This window comes from Anolis carolinensis, chromosome 4 (assembly GCF_035594765.1).
Source record: "Anolis carolinensis isolate JA03-04 chromosome 4, rAnoCar3.1.pri, whole genome shotgun sequence".
Lineage (NCBI taxonomy): Eukaryota > Metazoa > Chordata > Lepidosauria > Squamata > Dactyloidae > Anolis > Anolis carolinensis.
Window position 1 is genome coordinate 214350899 of NC_085844.1, and position 22491 is coordinate 214373389.

The 22491-nt window shown below is 42.4% G+C and overlaps 2 protein-coding genes across 5 annotated transcripts in view; both read left to right on the forward strand.

Annotated features, from left to right (window-relative positions):
* The first annotated feature begins 211 nt into the window (after positions 1-211).
* The window catches only part of phf20 (PHD finger protein 20), a 58171-nt gene continuing 35891 nt past the window's right edge, over positions 212-22491 (forward strand). For all 4 annotated transcript variants that reach the window (XM_008109960.3, XM_008109961.3, XM_008109962.3 and 1 more), the window contains exon 1: positions 212-362. The gene's annotated coding sequence lies outside the window, so the exon portion shown is untranslated. The remainder of the gene's footprint in view (positions 363-22491) is intronic.
* On the forward strand, positions 13118-18423 carry LOC134298445 (uncharacterized). Its single transcript, XM_062978763.1, has 2 exons — positions 13118-14894; positions 18123-18423. The coding sequence occupies exons 1-2, from the start codon at positions 13482-13484 to the stop codon at positions 18162-18164; spliced, it is 1455 nt and encodes a 484-aa protein (XP_062834833.1). The 5' UTR covers positions 13118-13481; the 3' UTR covers positions 18165-18423.

Here is a 22491-nt window from a genome sequence, read left to right on the forward strand (position 1 = left end):
ACTGCCATATATTCCAGTTCAATATGGCATTTTATTCAGCTGTGTGGAAGGGGCCACACAGTGACCGCCCAGAAGGAGGCCCCAACTCCCTCTGTGTGCCTCAGCGAGAACAGAAGCTGTGTGAGGCGACTGACGTCTGGCTGCCTTCTGCGGCCAACCGTCGTCCCGTTGACGCCACGCCCCTCGCCTTAGCCACGCCCCCTGGAGGACCCTCCTTCCTTTCTCGGCAGGCAGGCGAGCTGGGGGCACCGCAGCAGCCGTGGCAGCCATTTTGTGGCGCTGCTCACAGCGGAGCGCGCGCGCGGAGGAGGAGGAGGAGGTTCCGCTCCCTCTCTCGCGCCTTTTCCCGCGTGAGACCCCCGGTAAGAACATGGCGCTCCTTCTTCTTCTACGAAGTCGTTTTCAGGGAGGAAAGCAGGGGGAAGAGGGAGGGAAGGGGACAGAAAGCGTTGCTCCCGCTGCGGCCCTCACAAAGGCGGAGAGGGGCGGGGACCAGTCGTGGGTCGTTACTGTGGGAGTCCCGGGGTCTGGGTTACTGTACCGCAAGGGAGCCTCCCTCACGGTCTTATCCTCGGCGGGAGGGAGGGAGGGAGCGAGGGAGGCTAGCGGGCCCGCAGGCGCCTCACGCCGGGCGGGATGTGGGCGTAGGGCTTGGCGGCCTGTTCTCATGCGAGAGGCCGCTTCCTTTCCTCGCCACGCGTCCCGCCCTCTTTCCCTTTCCAAAGGGGAACGGCAGCAGCTGCGCGTTTCTTGTGCCTTCTCAGGGATGCTGGCTTTCTAGGATATCAGTAACGTGACCTTGATCTTGACCAGCGGCACTTCTGCACTAACCCCACACATTAACCCCTTTCAGAACCTTTATCACGACCGACCGGTGTAAGTTCTTTATTAACCCCACACATTAACCCCATTCAAAACCTTTGTTATGACCGGTGTGGGTTCTGTGTTAATCTTACGCATTAACCCCTTTCAAACCTTTATTATGACCAATATGGGTTCTGTATTAACCCCACACATTAACCCCTTTCTAAACCATTGTTATGACTGGTGTGAGTTCTATATTAATCCTACACATTAAATAATTTCAGAAACTTTATTATGACCAGTGTGGGTTTTGTATTAACCCCACACATCAGCCCCTTTCTAAACCTTTATTGTGACTAGTGTAGGTTCATTATTAACTCCACGCATTTACCCCTTTCAGAGCCTTTATTATGACCAATATGGGTTCTGTATTTATCCCACACATTAAATCCTTTCAGAAACTTTATTATGACTGGTGTAGGTTCATTATTAACACCACACATTTACCCCTTTCAAAACCTTTATTATGACCAATTTGGGTTCTGTATTAATCCCACACATTAAATCCTTTCAGAAACTTTATTATGACTGGTGTGGGTTCTGTATTAACCCCACACATTAACCTGTTTCAAAACCTTTATCAAGACCGGTGTGGGTTCTTTATTAACCTCACACATGAACCTCTATCAGAACTTTTATTATGACAGTTGTGGGCTCTGTATTAACCCCACACATGAACCCCTGTCAGAATCTTTATCATGACCAATATGGGTTCTGTATTAACCTCACACATCAACCCCTCTCAGAACCTTTATCATAACTGGTGTAGGTTCTTTAGTAATCCCACACATTGACCCTTGTCAGAAACTTTATTATGACCGTTGTGGGTTCTGTATTAACCCCATACATTAACCCCTGTCAGAACCTTTATCATGACTGGTGTGGGTTCTGTGTTAACCACACACATTAAGCCCTTTCAAACCTTTATCATGATCAGTGTGAATTCGGTGTTAACCCCACGCATTAACCCAGAGCTTTCCAGACATTTAACATTGGTGACACTGTTTGGACATGCATCATTTTGTGACACTACTTCGTTTTACTAGCAAACCAGAGGTTAAACTGACCCCTTGTAAGAATTATGGGCACATATATAACTGGCAACAATGAAATGTATTGGGGGCATAACCTATCTTGTGAAAACTCTTAAATTATATTTTTCAGGCATATAAGAGTTATCACTTTTTTCACATAGACTCAAAGGTTTCATGTTATATTGCTGTGTTTTGATATTTGATTGTTTTATCGGGCAAGGCCCCATGTAAGCCACCCCGAGTCCCTTCGGGGAGATGGGGCGGGGTATAAAAATAAAGTTATTATTATTATTATTATTATTATGTTATGTACACACTTGCACTCTGCAGTCAACACATTACTGTGTCACCACACACAGTTTGGGAAGCTCTGCAATTAATCCCTTTTAAAACCTTTTATCGTGGGTTCTACATTAATTAGTCTTTTCTAAAACCATTGTTGGGTTGGCACTTTGGCTTAATAGGACATTTAAGACTAGACCTACACTGCCATGTAATGCAGTCCAATGCAGTTTGAAGCTGACTTCAAGCAGCAGTGACCAGAAAACAAACTCCCACAAAAACATGCAAAAAGAAAACCCTTAGTGTGCACCAGTGCTTTGTGGTTTGTGTAATCACCACCTCAAACTTGGTTCCAAGATTTTCTTTGCAATCATCTGCACAACGAAATCACTTTCTTCAATACCGGTTTGAATCTGCATTAAATGGCTGGCATAGATGGGACCTCGGTAGGTTTCCACGGCCAAATGAGGATTTGAACCATGGTCTCCCAATGTCCTAGTACAATATTTAAGCCACTATACCACACTGGCTCTTTAGATGGGGGGGGGGCACCACTTTTCTTTTATATGATAAAATTGTAGGACTGGATTTTATTTTCATTTGCAAAGTAGCTGTCTTAGTATCTGTTTGAGAGAGATTTTCTGTAAAAAAAAAGGATTTTAGTGGGTGTATTGATTTGCCACTCTACACTTGAAAATTGTTCCCTCCTCTCCTTTGACAGCAATTGCTTTTTGTAGTAAGGAAAGGGGATTGGTGATGACAAATTGCTGAGAGCTGTAGGAGAGTATTATCTTTTTGACAGTCATAACGGATTATATAATGTTTAGTTTTGCCAGTTGCTTACCTTTAGGGCTTATCATTTGAATAGGTCAGTGCTCCTAATGTGGTTAGGGACATTGTTTATGAGACCTTTTGATGAGTAGTTTATGGAATAGTAGTACTAGCTGGCATCTTTGTTGGTCAGTTCTAAGTAGACCTATTTAATTGATTGCTGAATGATGACTCAACAGTAGGTAAACCACATTGATTGACTGGATCTCCTGTTGTCAGGATTAAAAGGATTTGGACCGTGGTGTGTTATTTCAATTTGTTTTTCTTACCTTTTTCTTGTTGAAAGAGGATGGATTGAAGAATATTCTTATAGATATTGGGAACACCTGGGAACCTTGGACTGTTGTCTTTCCTACTGAATTTGGTATATTCTCCTTGTGAAGAAAAGCCAAAGAAGATAAGATGTTTAGCATCTTGTGCATCTGTTGACCTGCAGTTTATTTATCATGCCGGAAGCAAATTGAAAATACAACTACCATGTATAAAAAAACCACAAACAAAGTTAAAAAGTTGGCATTATGCTATATTTCTTTTAACTAGAAGCTGGCCACTTCAAGTGCCTCTGGGGTTTCTGTAAGAAAGTTCTCCATCGTGCATGTGGCAGGGTTCAGACTGCATTGTAGTAAGTGCTCTGTGATTTGCTCTTCTCCACACTCACATGTTGTGGACTCCAATTTATAGCCCCATTTCTTAAGATTGGCTCTGCATCTTGTGGTATCAGAGCACAGTCTGTTCAATACCTTCCATGTCGCCCAGTCTTCTGTGTGCCCAGGAGGGAGTTTCTTATCCGGTAGCAGCCACTATTTGAGGTTCCGGGTTTGTATCTGTAATAATTCAATTTTAAAGGGTAATATCTATGTCAAAATGGTTAGGGAAGAGTGATCCAGAGTTGGCAATTGACTGGAAAGCAAGGTGTGTAACCTGCTTATAGTTTGCTTTTCCATTCTTGTTAATGTTGTTTCCTTTTAATTAAATTTTTATCACTTTAAAGGTAAAGTAGTAGTAAAATGGTGTTGTGGCCATTAGACTATAACTCTGGAGACATTGGGGCTCCTTCTACATTACCATATAAAATCCAGATTATCTGCTTTGAACTGGATTATATGGCGGTGTAGACTCATATAACTGCCATTCCACCGGCCGTTGGGTGGGAGGGAGCCAGTCTACCATCCAGGCACTTTCCAGCAGCCACTGAGTGACCCTCCCACCATCTTCTAACTTCCATTCCACCGGCCGCTGAATGGGAGGGAGCCAACCTACCATCCAGGCACTTTCCAGCAGCTGCTGAGTGACCTTCCCTCCATCTTTAAGTACCATTCTACCGGCCACTTGGTGGGAGAGAGCCAGCCTACCATCCACGCACTTTCCAGCAGCTGCTGAGTGACCCTCCCACCATCTTTAACTGCCATTCCACCAGCCACTGGGTGGGAGGGAGCCAACCTACCATCCAGGCACTTTCCAGCAGCTGCTGAGTGACCCTCCCACCATCTTTAACTGCCATTCCACCGGTCTCTGAGTGGGACGATCCAAACAATTACCGTCAGGTCAGCCTCATGTCGATACCAGGCAAGATTCTCAAAAAGATCATTAAGGAAGTGGTCTGCAAACACTTAGAAACAAATGCGGTCATTGCTAATAGTCAACACAGATTTATCAGAAACAAATCATGCCAGGATAATCTGATCTCTTTTCCACTAGAGTTACAAATAGGGTAGATGCGGGGAATGCCGTGGATGTAGTGTATCTGGATTTCAGTAAGGCCTTCATCAAGGACCCCCACGACCTTCTGGCAAACAAGCTAGTCAAATGTGGGCTAGGCAAAACTATGGCTAGGTGGATCTGTAATTGTTTAAGCAAATGAACCCAAAGAGTGCTCACCAATGCATCTTCTTCATCCTGGAAAGAAGTCACGAATGGAGTGCCGCAAGGTTCCATCCTGGACCCAGTTCTGTTCAACATGTTTATTAATGACTTAGATGAAGGGTTAGAAGGCATGACCATCAAGTTTGCAGACAACACCAAATTGGGAGGGATAGCCAATACCCCAGAAGACAGGATCAGAATTCAAAATGATCTTAACAGATTAGAGAGATGGATTGAAACTAACAAAATGAAATTCAACAGGGACAAATTTCTGAACCAGAATGAAGAAGGGGGCAGGAAGACATCTATCGACCATGTCTCCTATGCCATCAGATAGGAGCCCTCCACCCCCCAAGGAATAACTGCCATTCTGTGCCATAATGAAGAAGGGGGCAGGAAGACATCTATCGACCATGTCTCCTATGTCATCAGATGGGAGCCCTCCACCCCCCCAAGGAATAATTGTCATTCTGAGCCAGAATGAAGAAGGGGGCAGGAATACATCATTCCACCATGTCTCCTATGTCATTTGATGGGAGCCCCCCCCCAAGGAATAACTGTCATTCTGAGTCAGAATGAAGAAGGGGGCAGGAAGACATCATTCCACCATGTCTCCTGTGTCCATATAACAATATAATAATATATAATAATCATATTATACTATATTAATAATATAATATATTGCATAAAAGGTAAAGATTTCCCCTGACATTAAGTCCAGTCGTGTCCGACTTTGGGGGTTGGTGCTTATCTCCACTTGTAAGCCGAAGAGCCGGCATTATCCGTAGACACCTCCAAAGTCATGTGGCCGGCATGACTGCATGGAACTCTGTTACCTTCCCGCCGGAGCGGTACCTATTGATCTATTTATTTATTTATTTCCATTATTTCTATCCCGCTCTTCTCACCCAAAGGGACTCAGGGCAGCTTACAAAACTGGCAGAATTCAATGCCAATACACAACAATACAAAAGAATAAAACATAAGCAATTGAATACAGATTTAAAATAATACAAAATATTTGAGCCATTCATCCACAAAACATTGTACATAAACCTTAGTCCAGACCGAGTTGAAGCCAACAAAACTTATTCTTTGAATGCTTGCTCGCATAGCCAGGTCTTCACTTTCTTTCTAAAACTCAAAAGGGATGGAGCCTGCCGGATGTCACTAGGGAGGGAGTTCCACAGCCGAGGAGCCACCACTGAGAAGGCCGTCTCTCGTCCCCACCAGCCGCATCTGTGAGGCTGGCGGTACTGAGAGCAGGGCCTCCCCTGAAGATCTTCAATTACATGGTAGGTCATAGCGGGAGACACGTTCGGACAAGTAAGCTGGGCCGGAACCGTTTAGAGCTTTATAGGCTAAAGCCAGCACTTTGAAACTTTGAAATCTACTCACATTTGCATGTTTTTGAACTGCTAGGTTGGCAGAAAATATATTGTATATTCATATGATATTAATAATATTATAATGTAATACAATATAATAATAATAATAATACACTATTACAATGGTATATTTATATTATATATAATATTACTAATAATATTACAATATAGTGTTATATATGACTTGTAAGCTGCCCTGAGTCCCCTTCGGGGTGAGAAGGACGGGATATAAATGTCGCTAATAAATAATAATAAATAAATGCAAGATACTCCACTTAGGCAGAAAAAATGAGATGCAAAGATACAGAATGGGGGACGCCTGGCTCGACAGCACTACATGTGAAAAAGATCTTGAAGTCCTCGTGGACAACAAGTTAAACATGAGCTTATAATGTGATGCGGCAGCGAAAAAAGCCAATGGGAATTTGGCCTGCTTAAATAGGAGTATAGAGTCTAGATCCAGAGAAGTCATGCTATTCCTCTATTCTGCCTTGGTCAGACCACACCTGGAATACTGTATCCAATTCTGGGCACCTCAAATGAAAGGAGATGTTGATAAGCTTGAAAGTGTCCAGAGGAGGCTGACTAAAATGTTTAAGGGTCTGGAGAACAAGCCCTATGAGGAATGGCTTAAAGAGCTGGGCATGTTAAGCCCTGCAGAAGAGAAGGCTGAGAGGAGACATGATAGCCATGTATAAATATGTGAGGGGAAGTCATAGGGAGGAGGGATCAAGCTTGTTTTCTGCTGTCCTGGAGACTGGGACGCGGAACAATGGCTTCAAATTACAGGTAAGGAGATTCCACCTGAACATTAGGAAGAACTTCCTCACTATGAGAACTGTTCGGCAGTGGAACTCTCTGCCCTGGAGTGTGGTGGAGGCTCCTTCTTTGGAGGCTTTTAAGCAGAGGCTGGGTGGCCATCTGTCAGGAGTGCTTTGAATGTGATTTTCCTGCTTCTTGGCAGGGGGTTGGACTCGCTGGTCTGTGAGGTCTCATCCAACTGATTCTATTCTATTCTTCTATTCTGGAAGGGAGCCAGCCTACCATCCAGGCACCTTCCAGCAGCCGCCGAGTGACCCTCTCACCATCTGTAACTGCCATTCCATTGACCACTGAGTGGGAGGAAGCCAGTCGACTAATCAGGAGAGCCTTTTGTGTTTGGGTTGTGTTGTCATTACCATCAAATTTTGCTGTTCTTACCACCAAATTTATTTACACTATCAAGACTTGCCATCAGTTGGGGGTCCCTCCCCCCATCAACAATTTCCATACTCTGTGCTTCATAAAACTAAATTTAAATGGCCAGTTAACTGAAGATAACATTTAGTTACAAAGTTATGACAAACTGTTCATTATTTTGTCTAGCTCAGTGTTAAGTGATCTTTTTATTTTTAAAATTTGTATTAACTATTCTATACTTGACACTTTAGAGAAAAGTACAGTAAGTGAAAAACTACAACAAAATAAAATGCATTAATTAAATGCAGTGACTGTACTTATTCAGGAAATACTTTCTATGGACCCTAAGCAAGAGAAATGCAACTGTATAATAAATCTTATTTAGAAGGGCATTACATAGAACCAGGGGCAAACCATTCTTGGACTACAAGCAAGTGTCAAATCTATATAGAATCACCAGGGAAGGGAAGGCCCCTTGGAAGATGAGAGTTTTAATAATGTGACACAGATAACTGCTATCACTTTACATCCAGCTATGAAATACTGGCCATTTACTATATACTATGGGAGATAAAGCAGTTCCTCTACTTCCTCTGATGTGGTTTTACCTCAGACATAGTATATATACTCAGAAGATTGCAGCAGTTCAGCACAGAATAGGTGAGTGGAGTTTGTGTGACATCAACAATTTGTTGTAGCCAGGTTTATGCTTCTTCCTTTTCCTGTCCAGATGAGTTCTAAAGTCCTATTAGTATTGTGGCATGTATGATGCAGACTCCACTGTCTAGATTAATTTCTCCTAAAATGGAATGTGATGTGGAGAAATTATTCAGAAAATTACTTTTGTCAAGTTTATTATATATACTTCTGTATAAACAGATCTCATGTATAAATCAAGGGCAGGTTTGGGTGCCAAAATTTGAGATTTTGATATGACCCATGGATAAACCGAGAACCAATCTGTGGAGTGAGGGAAAGCACCAGTGCTTCCTTGGGGCCAGTTGCTTCTGGCTTCTGACACCATTTCCCTGTCCAAGCAGAAAGAGTAGAGGTGGTCAATGCTTCTTTTAGGTTCTCCAGGACAGACTTAAGTTCTTACCTTTTGAACTCTACTCAGAGAAGGAGATCGTTCCTTTTTAAAAATAAAAGTCGAGGTGGAGTATTTTTTGAGCTTGATTTTTTTTGACTAAAATGTCTAGATTTATACATGTGTATACTGTATAGGGTAGTTCCTATTTGGTCAGTTGACCCTGCCCCCTTCTAATGTTGGTTAAATATAGGAATTGATAAGCCTTCTCTGATCTGCCGCTCATACATATTTTGTACAGGAGCTCCCATCAGCAACAGCTAACATGGTCAAATTGAAGTCCAAAATATCTGTAGAACACCAAGTTGGAAAAGTTTGACATATACTTTATGGCCAATAAATATCTCCCAAAAAGTTGTTACGGAAATATATATCTCTTTGTTTTCTGTGGTGATTTGGGGTGGGGGGGTGGGGGTGAAAGTATATTTGCCACTCTGTCTGGTAAGGTACTGGCTGTGTAGTGTACTGACTTTTGCATGTAAACTGAGGAGAGGACAAAGCTAGTAATTTTAGTAAGACACAAGTTTCAATTTCAGAACAGTTAGTAGCAAAAACAAACAAATGTACTTGCTTCATGAATTATTTTATTTCAGTTTTTGATGTAGAAGAAAAGAATTGAGTTGTAGAGTGGTGGTCTGTGGATCGGTACATATTCCAGAGTCATCCGCTGGTGGTCCCTGGGAAGGTTCCTGAAAAAATCTGACAGACCTGGATTATGACCCGGAACATGCCCTTGAATGTATTTTTATATGGATGTTTAATTTAATTAATTTTAATCATTATTATTGTTGAAGTGTAATTGTTTTTATTGTAAGCTGCCCTGAGTGTGAGAAGGGTGGGATATAAATGTTGTAATAAATAAATAAATAAGTGGGGGGGGAAAACAGTTGTAAATGCATACAAATATGATATTGATACCTGGTATAGTGGGAAAGAATAATTGCTGGTCCCCCACATCAGATTGCCTAAGAAGCAGTGCTCTAGTGCAGGGGTGGGAATCATGTGACACTCCTTATGTTGGGCTGTAACTCATAGGAACCCTAGCTAATGCAGCTAATAGTGATGATAGTTGGACTTGGCAGTCCAATGGGGTTTGGAGGGCTGCACAGTTCTAACCTTCGCTCTACTTACAGTGCATTCTTTTTTAACACTATTCCCTCATACAACTCATATTATCTTGAATTTTCTAATGTTGGCTGAAGTTATAGTAGTTACAGTATAGAAAAAGTTGTAAGGACTAGTAAGCTTTTCCCTCAGTAGGCAGGCACCATATTTATGCCTATTGACATAAGTTGTTTCTTTTCTGGAAAAAATAGTATCTTGTAGCTTGTGATTCAAAACTACTCCATGTACCAGCACTTTGAGTAGTAGTGATGCTGAAAACAAAAAAGATACCAACTTGATATGAATGCAGTTTTTAAATGTCTGGTCTCTAGTCGTTCCGTGTCTCATTTTGCTCCCTTGCAACTGTATTTATATTTCTTTTTTTTTTTGGTGGATATTAAAGTTCATATCCTATATAATTATATTTGAAATAACTGGAGCCATTGTAGTGTAGTGATTTGAGTGTTGAACTAGGAAGGATACTGGTAGACCAGGGTTTAAATCCGCTGCTTATCCATTGCAGACTATTGGGTGACCTTTGGCAACTCAGAGGGAAGAGCAAACTTCTGGACAAATTATGCTAATAAAGCCCTGGGATTGGTTTACCTTAGAGTTGCCATAAGTTACAAATTATTTACACAACAACAGTAAAAAGTAAGTGCCTTGATTCTAAGAATCTATGATTCTACGTTAGAGGTGAGAAATAGCTATTTAGAATTTTGAGTGCACATCTCTTTATATACTAAATAATATAGAAAATTTACCAGGCTAAGCCTGCTTGTTAATATTCAGCAACAAGAGGTCTAAGAGAACAGGAGATAAACTAAGCTTAATTCTTATTTTCAAATATAGTTTTGTACTAAGCACAACAAACTCTTGTAGAGCTCTGGCATAGTCTTTCTTCACCCTTGAGGCATGTATTTCTCATACCGGTATGTTTCTCAAACATTGTAATATTATGAGCTTTAAAAAATATGAAAAGTATTATTAAGCTGCTTAGGAAAACCACCCAAAATTTCTTCTAACATTTAATATATTTAATATATTTGTAGTAAGTTTGGGATACAAAGCCTAAACTTAAGGGAGTGGATAAAATCCACGCTTTCATATAAATCTTTAGATATACTGTAGGTATTTTGTTTAGCTGTGTAGAAAACATATTACAGTAGAGTCTCACTTATCCAACATAAACGGGCCGGTAGAATGTTGGATAAGTGAATATGTTGGATAATGAGGGATTAAGGAAAATCCTATTACACATCAAATTAGGTTATGATTTTACAAATTAAGCACCAAAATATCATGTTGAACAACAAATTTGACAGAAGAAGTAGTTCAATACGCAGTAATGCTATGTAGTAATTACTGCATTTACGAATTTAGCACCAAAATCTCACGATGTATTGAAAACATTGACTACAAAAATGCGTTGGATAATCCAGAATGTTGGATAAGCGAGTGTTGGATAAGTGAGACTCTACTGTAAATAATTGTGCCTCCTTTTCTTATAACAAGAATATACGGTTTTCATAATATAATAAATGGTAAATAATTTCCCAAACAAAGTGATACTGTAATACCAGCTTTCATACTTTAGTGTTAAGCATAATCAATGCTTACCAGGTTACAATGTTACAAGGTCTTCTTTCAAGATCCTGGACAGCATAGGGAGTTTTCGTATCAAAACATCACTACACTATGACTAAAGTTAACAAGTGGAAAGTGATAAATTTGCACTGGGCTCAGGTAGAGTGACTACTACTATATTTCCAAGTCTAGCTTACTACAAGATGTAATACATGTTTATTTTGCATCTTGCCTTGCTTCTTTTGTAAGGTTCAAGACCGCTTACAGTTCAGAGAGACAGAATAACAACTGCAATTTATTCCTAAAGTAATTATTCTATACTGCATATGCATAATACAATTAGCAGGAACAATAATATGATCCTATCTTTGTTTTTATTGTTAAGTCTATACTTTGGCAGATGAAGATCCCTGGATGCTTTTCCTGAACAAAGCCTGTTGTAACAGAAATTTAAACCCCTAATAGCCCTCAGAAAGAGACATAGATTTGCTGTAGCACTGTGTTATAAAGACGAGACATGAAAGTTGTGATTACTGAATGCAGCAGAGCAGAATGTGGATAATGTAGACCAATAATGGTAAAAATAGTTTGTTTGTCAGGGTGAGAAAGCTGATTTAGAAGGCCTCATTGTTGGCCAGAGTTGCTTTCAGGGATAGGGTACTATTGGACTTCAATGTTTAAGCAGTGTGCAGGCAAGTATTGGTCATTGGTGTATGCTTAGAATAAGCAGTTGAATGCAGTAACTTGACAGATTAAAGAAAAGAGTTGATTACTTTTCAGTGCTATTCAGAGGTTTTGGGCATTTGTCTGAGATTAATAGTGGGGTGCTACAAGCCTACAGTGGTACTTAAGAATAAATACATGATCACTACTATCAAAAATGGTTATTATGGAATATGTGTTTGGTAAAAGAGGGTTTGTATGTTCAATACTAAGAAGTGATCTCATTTTGAGTGATAAATTTCTAAATTTCTTTCACAATTGTCTATTCTGCAATCAGAGCAGCTCATGATTCTGTGGTATGTTGAGTGTGTAGATATGTACTTGTGAAATCTTTTAATGCTGTTTAGTAAAAAAAAATCTGTGAGTGGAACTCTTGAGAAAGAATTAGCAAAAAAAGATATCAATCACAAGCGACTTGTATCTTATACACGCAAAAGTTTTAATCACAGTTCCATTTTCATAGAAAGCTTTAAAATACATTTTGACCATTCATTTAGGGAGATTATGAAAATTTATGACACATTACATTGCTTATTGTCCACTTCTGATAAGAAGTTGTAGTTTATCTCTTCACTGTTGGATAAAGGATTTGTATCATAGTATTAAAGCAGCTCCACTGGCTGCCAATAAGCTGCCAGTCCCAATTCAAGGTGCAGGTGATGACCTATAAAGCCCTACACGGCTCAGGCCTTGCCTATTTCTGTGATCGCATCTCCCCCTACAAACCAACACGGGCATTAAGATCTGCCGGGAGGCCCTCCTTTTGCTCCCACCACCATCACAAGCACGGTTGGTGGGGATGAGGGAGAGGGCCTTCTTGGTGGTGGCTCCCCGGCTCTGGAATGCCCTTCCCAGAGAAATCAGACAAGCTCCCTCACTGTCTTCCTTCTGCAAGGAATTGAAAATGTGGTGGTTCCTGCAGATATTCAAAAAGGATTAATCCCTCCCTTTTGACCCCAGCTTAGCACTTTATCTGTCTTCTGGCTCCAAGTCCTCCTGTTGTACAAGTCTTGAATAGCACTTTATAGTCAACCATTCCAATGTTGAATTCTTGGTCTCCATAATTGGCCAATCAGGGGAGGTTTTTTTTTTACCAGCTTTTACTTTCATTTTTTGGATTGTATGTTATGCATTTCTGTTTTCCATTTGTATTATTTTATATTGTATGGTTTTATTTATTATCTGTATGTCAGAACCCTGCTACTAGAGCCTGGATGTGGCTCTGAGTTTCAGGGTCACTGACATTGATAAGACACCTGCGTCCCAGGACTCGGAGGAGAAACGGCTGATGGACTTGGCGGGGAATTTGCGCGGGGTTTTACTGAGCGGGAAGAGACTGTTCAAATGAGGGGGAGGGTATATAAAGGAGGGTTGGCCGGAGCCTCCCATTCTTGGCTTTTCTGATGTTCATGTTTCCTACAGTAAAAGTTTCTGGTGATATCACAGAGAGTCTTGTGTGTTCATTCAGGAGCGGCTGTGGTGAGCTGACACTAAGCCAAGAATAACGGACACCATCCCGCTGTAGCGGTGAGGTGTAACATGCAAGTGGAGGATGAAGAGCTCTTGGGCGCCGGAGGAGGAAGGTCGGAAAGGGCCACTCCCGAGACGGACGCTGAGTTCCACCAGCTGGCGGCCCTGGCGTCATCCACCGCTTATGCCCAGCCAAATGGGGTAACCCAGAGGCGCGGAGTGGTGCGGGGAGATAGCACCGGAGGAGAGGAAGGTTCACCTTCCCCAGGCCCGCAAAAGATGGTGTTTCTGGAGGAGAGGATGTCGGCGATGGAGACCACCCTGGCAGTGATGTCGAGGGCGATGGAGCGCCTGGCGGTTTTGGCGGAGCCGGAGCGAGGAAGGGAACTCCGGGCTAGCTCAATGTGGGACGTGAGCATGGGAAGCAGCCAGGGCTTTGCAGACCTCCCAGCACCGAAGGGAAGGGAAATGCGAAAGGAGCCCGGTGCCCGGCCCAAGATCCGAACGAGCCTGACGCGGGTGGAGGAGAGTGACGACGAAGGGGAAAAGCCTCCGAGAATCTCGGCTACGCTCCCAACTGAGACCCTGGTGCCCCTGGCGAATGCCGGGCGTGGCACAGGACAAAGGGAAGCAGCAGCGGGGCCCACTGGCCCGCAAGGGGGCTTGCGACGGGCGGAGGATTGGGGATTGCCACCACAGGGACCCCTACCGAGACGAGAGGAACTAAGGATCGAGTTTGGGGGAGAGTCCTCTGAACTGGATTTTTTCCTGACCACGGTGAGGGGCTATATGGAGGACAATGCCCACACTTTTAGAACGGAATCCAGCCGGGTACGGGCCATTGGTGCAGTGTTGAAGAGGGGAGCGGCCAGCTGGTACGTTCAACTACACGCGCGGCGCGACCCATGTCTGGGGTCACTCCGACGCTTTATGGGGGCCCTGGAGACCCGTTTCCGAGATCCACTGGAGCAGATCCGGGCGAGGGAGGAGTTGAAGACCGTCTCCCAGGGGCAGAGGTCGGTGTCTGAGTATGCGGAGGAGTTCCAATGCCTCGCTGAAAAGGTGCCGGAATGGTCTGCAGTGACAAAGATAGAACTCTTCAAAGAGGGGCTCAGGCGGGAGATCCTCTCCTGGGCGGTGCATCGTGATGAGCCTGACACACTGCGCGGATGGATTCAGCTGGCGGGGCGCATCGAGACATCGCTGGCCCAGGCGAGGAGGCACCGAGGAGGGCTACAGCAGCGGCCGCAGATGAAAGAGGGGAGCCGGAAGGAGGGATCAACCCCAGCCGGGAGGAGAACGGAGCCGACAGGGAACGTGAGCACCAGCAGGAGGGGCTGCTTCGTGTGCGGCCGTTTGGGCCACAGGGCTGCCGAGTGCTGGCAGAGAAAAGGGGAAGGCGGAGGCCCGCCCAAACCAAGAGCCGTGGCAGGGAAACGCGCCGAGGAAGAACCACCGATGAGGCACCACTCGGGGGGGTTGGTAAGTCAGGACAAAGCCATGATAGTGGTCCCCATTCAGCTGGAAAGTGGCAGCAAACAAGCAACCTGCAAAGCATTTGTGGATTGTGGATGTTCCAGGAACATCATCTCCCCTGAATTAGCCGAGGGATTGGGATGCGAAAGAACGAGCCTAGAATCCCCAATAGCTTTTTCGCAGTTGGACGGATCCACAGCATCGGGATCATTAGCTAAGTACAGTGCCGAAGATGTAAAGTGTAAGATAGGGAGTTGGGAAGGAAAGGTGTCATTTGTGATATCACAAATAGCCAGCTATAATGTTATACTAGGCATGCCATGGCTGGGGCAGGCCAACCCGCAAATCAACTGGGAGGATAAGAGCATGATCTTCAGGATGAAGTTGGAAGGAGGGAGCCAGGAAGTGGAAAGGGAGCCGGGGAAAAGGGGGGAGGAAGACTCTATCAGGATAGCAGAACTGGCAGATAAATTACCCCCAGAGTATCGGGATTTTGTGGACGTATTTGATGAGAAGGAAGCAGACAGTTTCCCACCGAAGCGGAGAGTTGAAGTGAAGATAGAGCTAGTCCCAGGAGCAGAGCTTCCTAAGGCAAAAATATACCCAATGTCGGCTAGGGAAAAGGAGGAACTGAGAAAATACATTGATAAAAACCTAGCGAGGGGTTTCATAGAGCCTTCAAATTCCCCTCTAGGGGCGCCTGTGTTGTTCAGGCGCAAAAAGGACCAAACGCTGAGGCTCTGCATTGACTACAGGGGCCTGAATGCAATCAGTTCTGGAAATAAATACCCCCTACCTTTAGTGAAGGACTTGATCGCCCAGTTATCGGAGGGACAGATATTCACTAAATTGGACTTAATTGAAGCGTACCATAAATTGCAGATTAAACCAGAGGACAGGTGGAAGACGGCCTTCTCCTGTGCATTCGGATTATTCAATTATCGTGTGCTCCCTTTCGGTTTGTGCGGCGGAGGCGCCGCGTTCATGCAATTAATCAACGAAGTGTTGCATCCATTGTTGTACAAGGGAGTCTTTGTTTTTTTAGATGACATATTGTTAGTATCTCGGACTAAGGAGCAACACATAGAACTAGTCAGGGAAGTCCTGCAAAAGTTGAGAGAAGCAAAACTGTATGCGAAGCTTGCCAAGTGCGAGTTCAATAAAGACCAGATAGACTTTCTGGGGTATAGGATTTCCTCCCAGGGAGTGGCGATGGACCCTGCGAAGGTAGAAGACGTGAGGGGGTGGGAAGCCCCCAAAACACGGAAGCAGCTGCAATCCTTCCTAGGGTTCGCAAACTTCTATAGAACATTTATCAAGGACTTTGCGCGCCTCACTTTGCCATTAACGGATTTGTTAAAGACTAAAGGCAGGGGAGAAACAGCCAAAGTGAAGGCCCCAGGGGCCAAACTGACCTGGACAATAGAATGCCAGGAAGCTTTCGAAGCCCTTAAAAAGCGTTTTACTGAGGAGCCTGTCCTACAGCACCCTGATATGTCTAAAGCCTTTGTATTACATTGCGATGCGTCAGACCGGGCATATGGGGCAGTTCTGCTACAGAAAGACGAGGGGGGGAACCTGAAGCCATGTGGCTATCTGTCAAAAAAGTTTAGCGATACAGAAAAAAACTGGCCGATTTGGGAGAGAGAAGCCTTAGCGATTCTAAAAGCACTAGAGTGCTGGAGACACTTCCTGGAAGGAAGTGGAACACCGTTTGAGGTGTGGACTGACCATAGAAATTTACAGTATCTAAGATCCCCTCGTAAACTATCAGCGAAGCAAATTAGATGGGCCCAATATTTCAGCCGTTTTGATTTCAGACTAAGATTCTTCCAGGGGAAACATAATATACTCGCTGACGCTCTCTCTCGGATGCCTCAGCACGGGGGAGGAATTCAGGAATCTGAAGGGAGTATTTTTCTTGATAAGCAATGGGGCCTGGCAGTACTAACTCGAGCACAAGCGGCCAAAGAAAACAAACGTACTGCCATTTCCACGGGGGGAGGAGAAATATGGGAGGAAGAGTTGAAGCGAGCGTATGGAATGGACAAATGGTTACAAACAAACAAAGAAAAGGGAGAATTGTGTGGGGATTTGGTGTTTGTAAATAAGAAATTGTATATTCCTGAATGTTTAAGACGAGAAATGTTAAGGAAGTACCATGATAACAAGGGTGCGGGTCATCTAGGCCCCACCAGGACTATTAAACTGTTGGCCAAACAATGCTGGTGGCCCGGAATGAGGAAAGACGCCAGGGGGTACGTCACGCAGTGTGAATTATGTGCAGAGGGAAAAACACCACCGGGGAAGCCCCAGGGGCTATTGCAGAAGGTGGTGGAGCCCATGAGGCCATGGGAATGCGTAGCCATGGATTTTGTAGGCGAACTACCCCCCAGCAGAGGCCACAGATACATTTGGACGATATTGGACCTATTCTCAAAACAGGCACACTTTGTGGCTCTGCCAAAACTTCCTTCAGCTGAAAAACTTGCTGATTTGTATGTGAAGCATGTATATCGCCTACATGGGTGTCCCGACAAGATAATTAGTGACCGGGGAGTCCAATTTACTGCAAAATTTTGGGGAAAATTCTTACAGCTGTTAGGAGCAGAAAGGAACCTGAGCTCGGCCTTTCATCCCGCGACCAACGGGGGGGTCGAACGTACCCAACAGACACTGTGCCAATTCTTAAGGATGTACACCAATTATAGACAGGATGATTGGGCGGACCTTCTTCCGTTTGCTGAGATGGCTTTTAACGGGGCCGTACATTCGGCCACAGGTCGTGCCCCATTCGAAATAGTATACGGACAGGAGGTGGCACCTTTCCCCAGGCTACCCGAGTGGAAGGAAGGGGAGGGCCAGACCGACGAGGAATGGCCGGCCAAAATCAAGCAAGGGTGGCGAACCGTGGTAGAGGCATTGCGGGAAACACAAAAGAAGTACAAGCTCTTTGCGGATCGTAGGCGCCGAGAGGGGGACAAATCGGGCGAAGGAGATCTGGTTTGGCTGAGCACAAAAAACCTGAAATTGGGGTCCCCATCCAAGAAATTGGCTCCACGCTATATAGGGCCATTCAGGGTAGCAAAAAGAATAAACGAAGTGACCTATGAGCTGAGGCTACCAAAGGACCTAGGAAAGGTACACCCGGTATTCCATTGCAGCCTGTTAAAAAAGTATAAAGGAACTCTGGACAGCGGAGAACAATAGTTGTGTTTAATCTTTTCCTTCCAGGACGAAGGGGAGGAGGACGCCATGTCAGAACCCTGCTACTAGAGCCTGGATGTGGCTCTGAGTTTCAGGGTCACTGACATTGATAAGACACCTGCGTCCCAGGACTCGGAGGAGAAACGGCTGATGGACTTGGCGGGGAATTTGCGCGGGGTTTTACTGAGCGGGAAGAGACTGTTCAAATGAGGGGGAGGGTATATAAAGGAGGGTTGGCCGGAGCCTCCCATTCTTGGCTTTTCTGATGTTCATGTTTCCTACAGTAAAAGTTTCTGGTGATATCACAGAGAGTCTTGTGTGTTCATTCAGGAGCGGCTGTGGTGAGCTGACACTGTATGGTATTGTATTGTATTGTTTTTATCATGTTGGAAACCGCCCTGAGTCCTTTGAGGAGATAGTGCGGTATATAAATAAAGTTTTATTATTATTATTATTATTATTATTATTATTATTATTATTATTATTATTATTATTATAGTGTCTGAGAAGCCTCCGGCTAATTTATTTGCGCATTCAGGGCACTGCTATTACTATTGCAGTTAAAATAGTCAATAAAATTGATGGAGAAATATAAGTGAATACTTGTTTAGCCTAATGATAGACCGGGTTATCTTTAATCATAAGAAGGGAGCAAATTTAAATAACACATAAACTAATTGTCTGACTTTATGTCACCTTACTTTTGTTCTTTTCCTCTTCTGTATCATAACTTCTGTTCTTGTTTGTCCACACACACACACACACGAAGCTAGATTACTATAGAATGGTTGCTTTTTACATTTGTATAGAAGGGTAAGCAGGACAATGATTTCATGGTATGTATTTAAGATAGGAGATAATGTTTTGGAATGTGTATGGCAGTGGATTCCCAATTTTGTCAACTGTGGATGGTATTCTGTCACACCCATTTGTATGATACTGGAGAAAATGAAGCTTTATTGGAGCCATGAAAGGGAGTTAAAATAATATCTACAGTTAGAATTTATTGGAAAAATACAAAACAATTACGTATGAGGAAATTCCTTACCCACCCAGCTCAAAGGTAGGAAGGTAAAAACAGGGTTGCCATGTTTGGTCATGTGCCAAAAGCCCAGCTCCATTTTTAAACTTGCAAGTTGAAGTGGGATAGAAATAGTTTTCACAGTTCTACATCCAAATACCACTAAGCCTAACACTTGACCTTCTTGACCTTCTGGTGCCTCAGAGCAAACTCAAGGAAAAGGAGGGAGGTAGGTTCTGGCTGTTACAAATTTTGCCTTAGTTTTCAGGGCTAACCAAAATTGTAGACCTCGTGTCTATGTACATAGTTAAGGATTGTAATCTAATTAATACAATTTTATGATTCCCATGTATTGAAATACACTGTTGAGAATATTATATGTCCTAACAAACTTCAGGTTTTAATGAAGAGATTTAAAAACTACAGTTGGACTGACCATTGCATAATAATTGCATTATTGCATAATGTTGAAAGTTTAACAGATGAAACCTCTCTTAAAATAGTCCTGTCATATGGAATTAACAATATATTTAATGTTGAAGCTAAGATATATGTGGCATTTATTAACTTGCAGTTGTAAACATTTCAAGTTCTGAAAGTTGTTTGATTTTGAATAGTATTTTCGAATTAATTGTAGGATTATAAATACAATTGAGAACTTAAACTAAAAACAATTTCCTGAAACTTACAATAGAGGAAAACAAATATGTCAAAATTCAAGAAACAGAGGATGTGCAGGAAAATTGTTTTTTAAGAACCAACATATTGAGATTGCCCATTGAGCAACCCATTTAATACTTCAGATTATTGATAAACTAAAACTTTTTTGTACTTTTGGGAGGACTTTGTGAGGTTTTTTGCACTACTGTTCAGTAATTTGAGTCATGTATGTAGACAGTTCATTAATCACTGAATCATTTCAGTAAAACCATCAGAATGAAATCCTCCTGTACTGTTAATCAGAGAAACAGCAGGACCAGATGGAAATGCAGTAGAAAAGCCACTGACAGATAAGATATTTAACAGCACATACACTGCATATAAAGATTCAGTAACATCTCTTGCTCACTCAGTTTTCTACCTAAAACACTTGATACATTTAATAATATTGTTGTGGTACACTGTTCCTTTTTTTCAGAAAGACTGTATGTCTGTAACCTTACAGCTTTTAGATATAGACAGTATAGCCACTATAGAGATTGTTAGAAATTGCCTGATACCAGTGGACATGTTAATCATAACTATAGGTTGAAACGGCACAAAGATTAATCATGCATTGCAACCAATCCAGGTAAGCAGAATCAAGCAAAACTACTTAAGTGACAGTAGTATAGTAAGCTGTCGCCACATGATAATCATAGCACTATTACTTAATTTGATAACATGAGGCAGGCCATAGTCGTATAATGTTATTAATAGAAATTGTGCCCCAAAAAGGTTGAGTACAAAAATTATGCACAATACTGCTTTTTTTTTTTTAAATTATTGTTGCAAAGTTCAGGCTTTGACCTATAAAGCTCTAAACAGTTCCAGCCCAGCTTACTTGCCCGAACGTATCTCCCGCTACAACCCACCTCATAGTTTAAGATCTTCGGGGGAGGCCCTGCTCTTGATCCTACCAGCCTCACAAGCGCGGCTGGTGGGGACGAGAGACAGGGCCTTTTCAGTAGTGGCCTGTGGAACACTTTCCCTAATGAGATCAGACAGGCTCCTTCTCTCTTGTCTTTTCGCTAAAAACTTGGCTGTGGGACCAGGCTTTTGAGAGATAGTTGCAGCATCAACCACAATGAACCCTCGATAAAGTGACAGACCTGGATTGTGACTTTGAATGTGCCTCTGATTGTATATTTATATGTATATTTTAACTTACTGTATATACTTGAAGATACACCGAGTTTTTCAGCCCTTTTTATGAGCTGAAAAAGCCTCCACCGGCTTATAATTGGGTCAAGTTCAAGCCAGCAGCGGAGCCTGGAGGCCGTTGCTTGCAATATATGATATAAGCGCCTTAAATGTAGTAGAAGTGATGTAATAAATAAATAAATATAATATTTATCTCTCACCTTACCCTCTCTTATCAGTGTTTCCTTTTCCAAAGCCTCCCTCGCTCTTAACCAAGGAAATGTTTTGAAAGGGGAAAGAAGTCCTTGCAAGTCATGAAGAATAATATATACATCCATTAATCCTATAAAAGCATTTTCCCCTGAAATATTTGTTAATCTCTGCTACAGATATATAAGCATTTCCCCCTGCAAGCCTTTGCAATCTCTATGTACCTTTATATTTGTATCTATCTACATTAATTTTATATATGAATTTCCCCCTCATATGTTTGCAAGTCTTTGCAAATCCTATATACATATAGATATCTAGAGATTTCCATGTACCTGTATATCTGTATTTATGTGTATACATTATTTTATATATGAATTTTCACCTCACATGTTTGCAAGTCTTTGCAAATCCTATACAGATATAATTATTTATATACAGAGAAATGTCTAGATATATATGAATATAGATATATAGGGTTTGTAAATATTGCAGGAGGGAAATGCACATATATAGAGAGAGGATTTGCAAAGATTTCAGGGGGAAATGCATGAAATTAGTATATATAATTATAGATCTATATCTAGCTCTGCATTGTTTATTCAGGCATTGAATGTTTCCTGTTACTATGTTGGAAGCTGGCCTGAGTCCCCATGGGGAGATCGGGCAGGGAACAAATGAAGTTGTTGTTGTTGTTACTATTATTATTAAGTTACTGTTAATACCATATTGTTTTTGTTGACCCTACTTTTCTACTTACAGAGCTAGTTTCCTGTTTTTCTTTGAAATACGGTAAATATTCAAAAACCTTTAACCTACTGATGCCTCAAAATAATTTCATTGGGATCTATTTTCATTTTGAAATTTACCAGTAGCTGCTGCATTTTCCACCCTTGGCTTATACTCGAGTCATTAAGTTTCCCCAGTTTTTTATGGTAATATTAGGTGCCTCGGCTTATATTAGGGTTGGCTTATACTCGAGTATATATGGTAATTTATTTTATTTATTATTGTTGTTGAATGTAATTGCAATTGTTTTTATACACTGTTTATACTTGATTGTAAGCCGCCCTGAGTCCCACTAGGGGGTGAGAAGGGCGGGATAGAAATGTTGTAATAAATAAATAAATATTCGTCTGCCGGTATTTTTTTCCATTAAATATGTTAATTTGTCCATGTTCTTTATGTCAATAATTTTGTCTATCCATAGCTCTTTCATTGGGATAGTTTCCAATTTCCAGAATTTGGCGAATGTGATTCTGGCAGCTGTTATAAAATATATAAAAAGGTTTTCTTTATTGGGATCAACAATACCTTGTGGGT

What these genes read in the sequence shown, in the direction of transcription:
- LOC134298445 (XM_062978763.1), top strand. Translation starts at nt 13,482, where the DNA reads ATGCAAGTGGAGGATGAAGAGCTCTTGGGCGCCGGAGGAGGAAGGTCG. An exon ending in GGCACCACTCGGGGGGGTTG is followed by an intron (nt 14,895 to 18,122) that starts GTAAGTCAGGAC and finishes TTTTCCTTCCAG; the next exon opens with GACGAAGGGGAGGAGGACGC.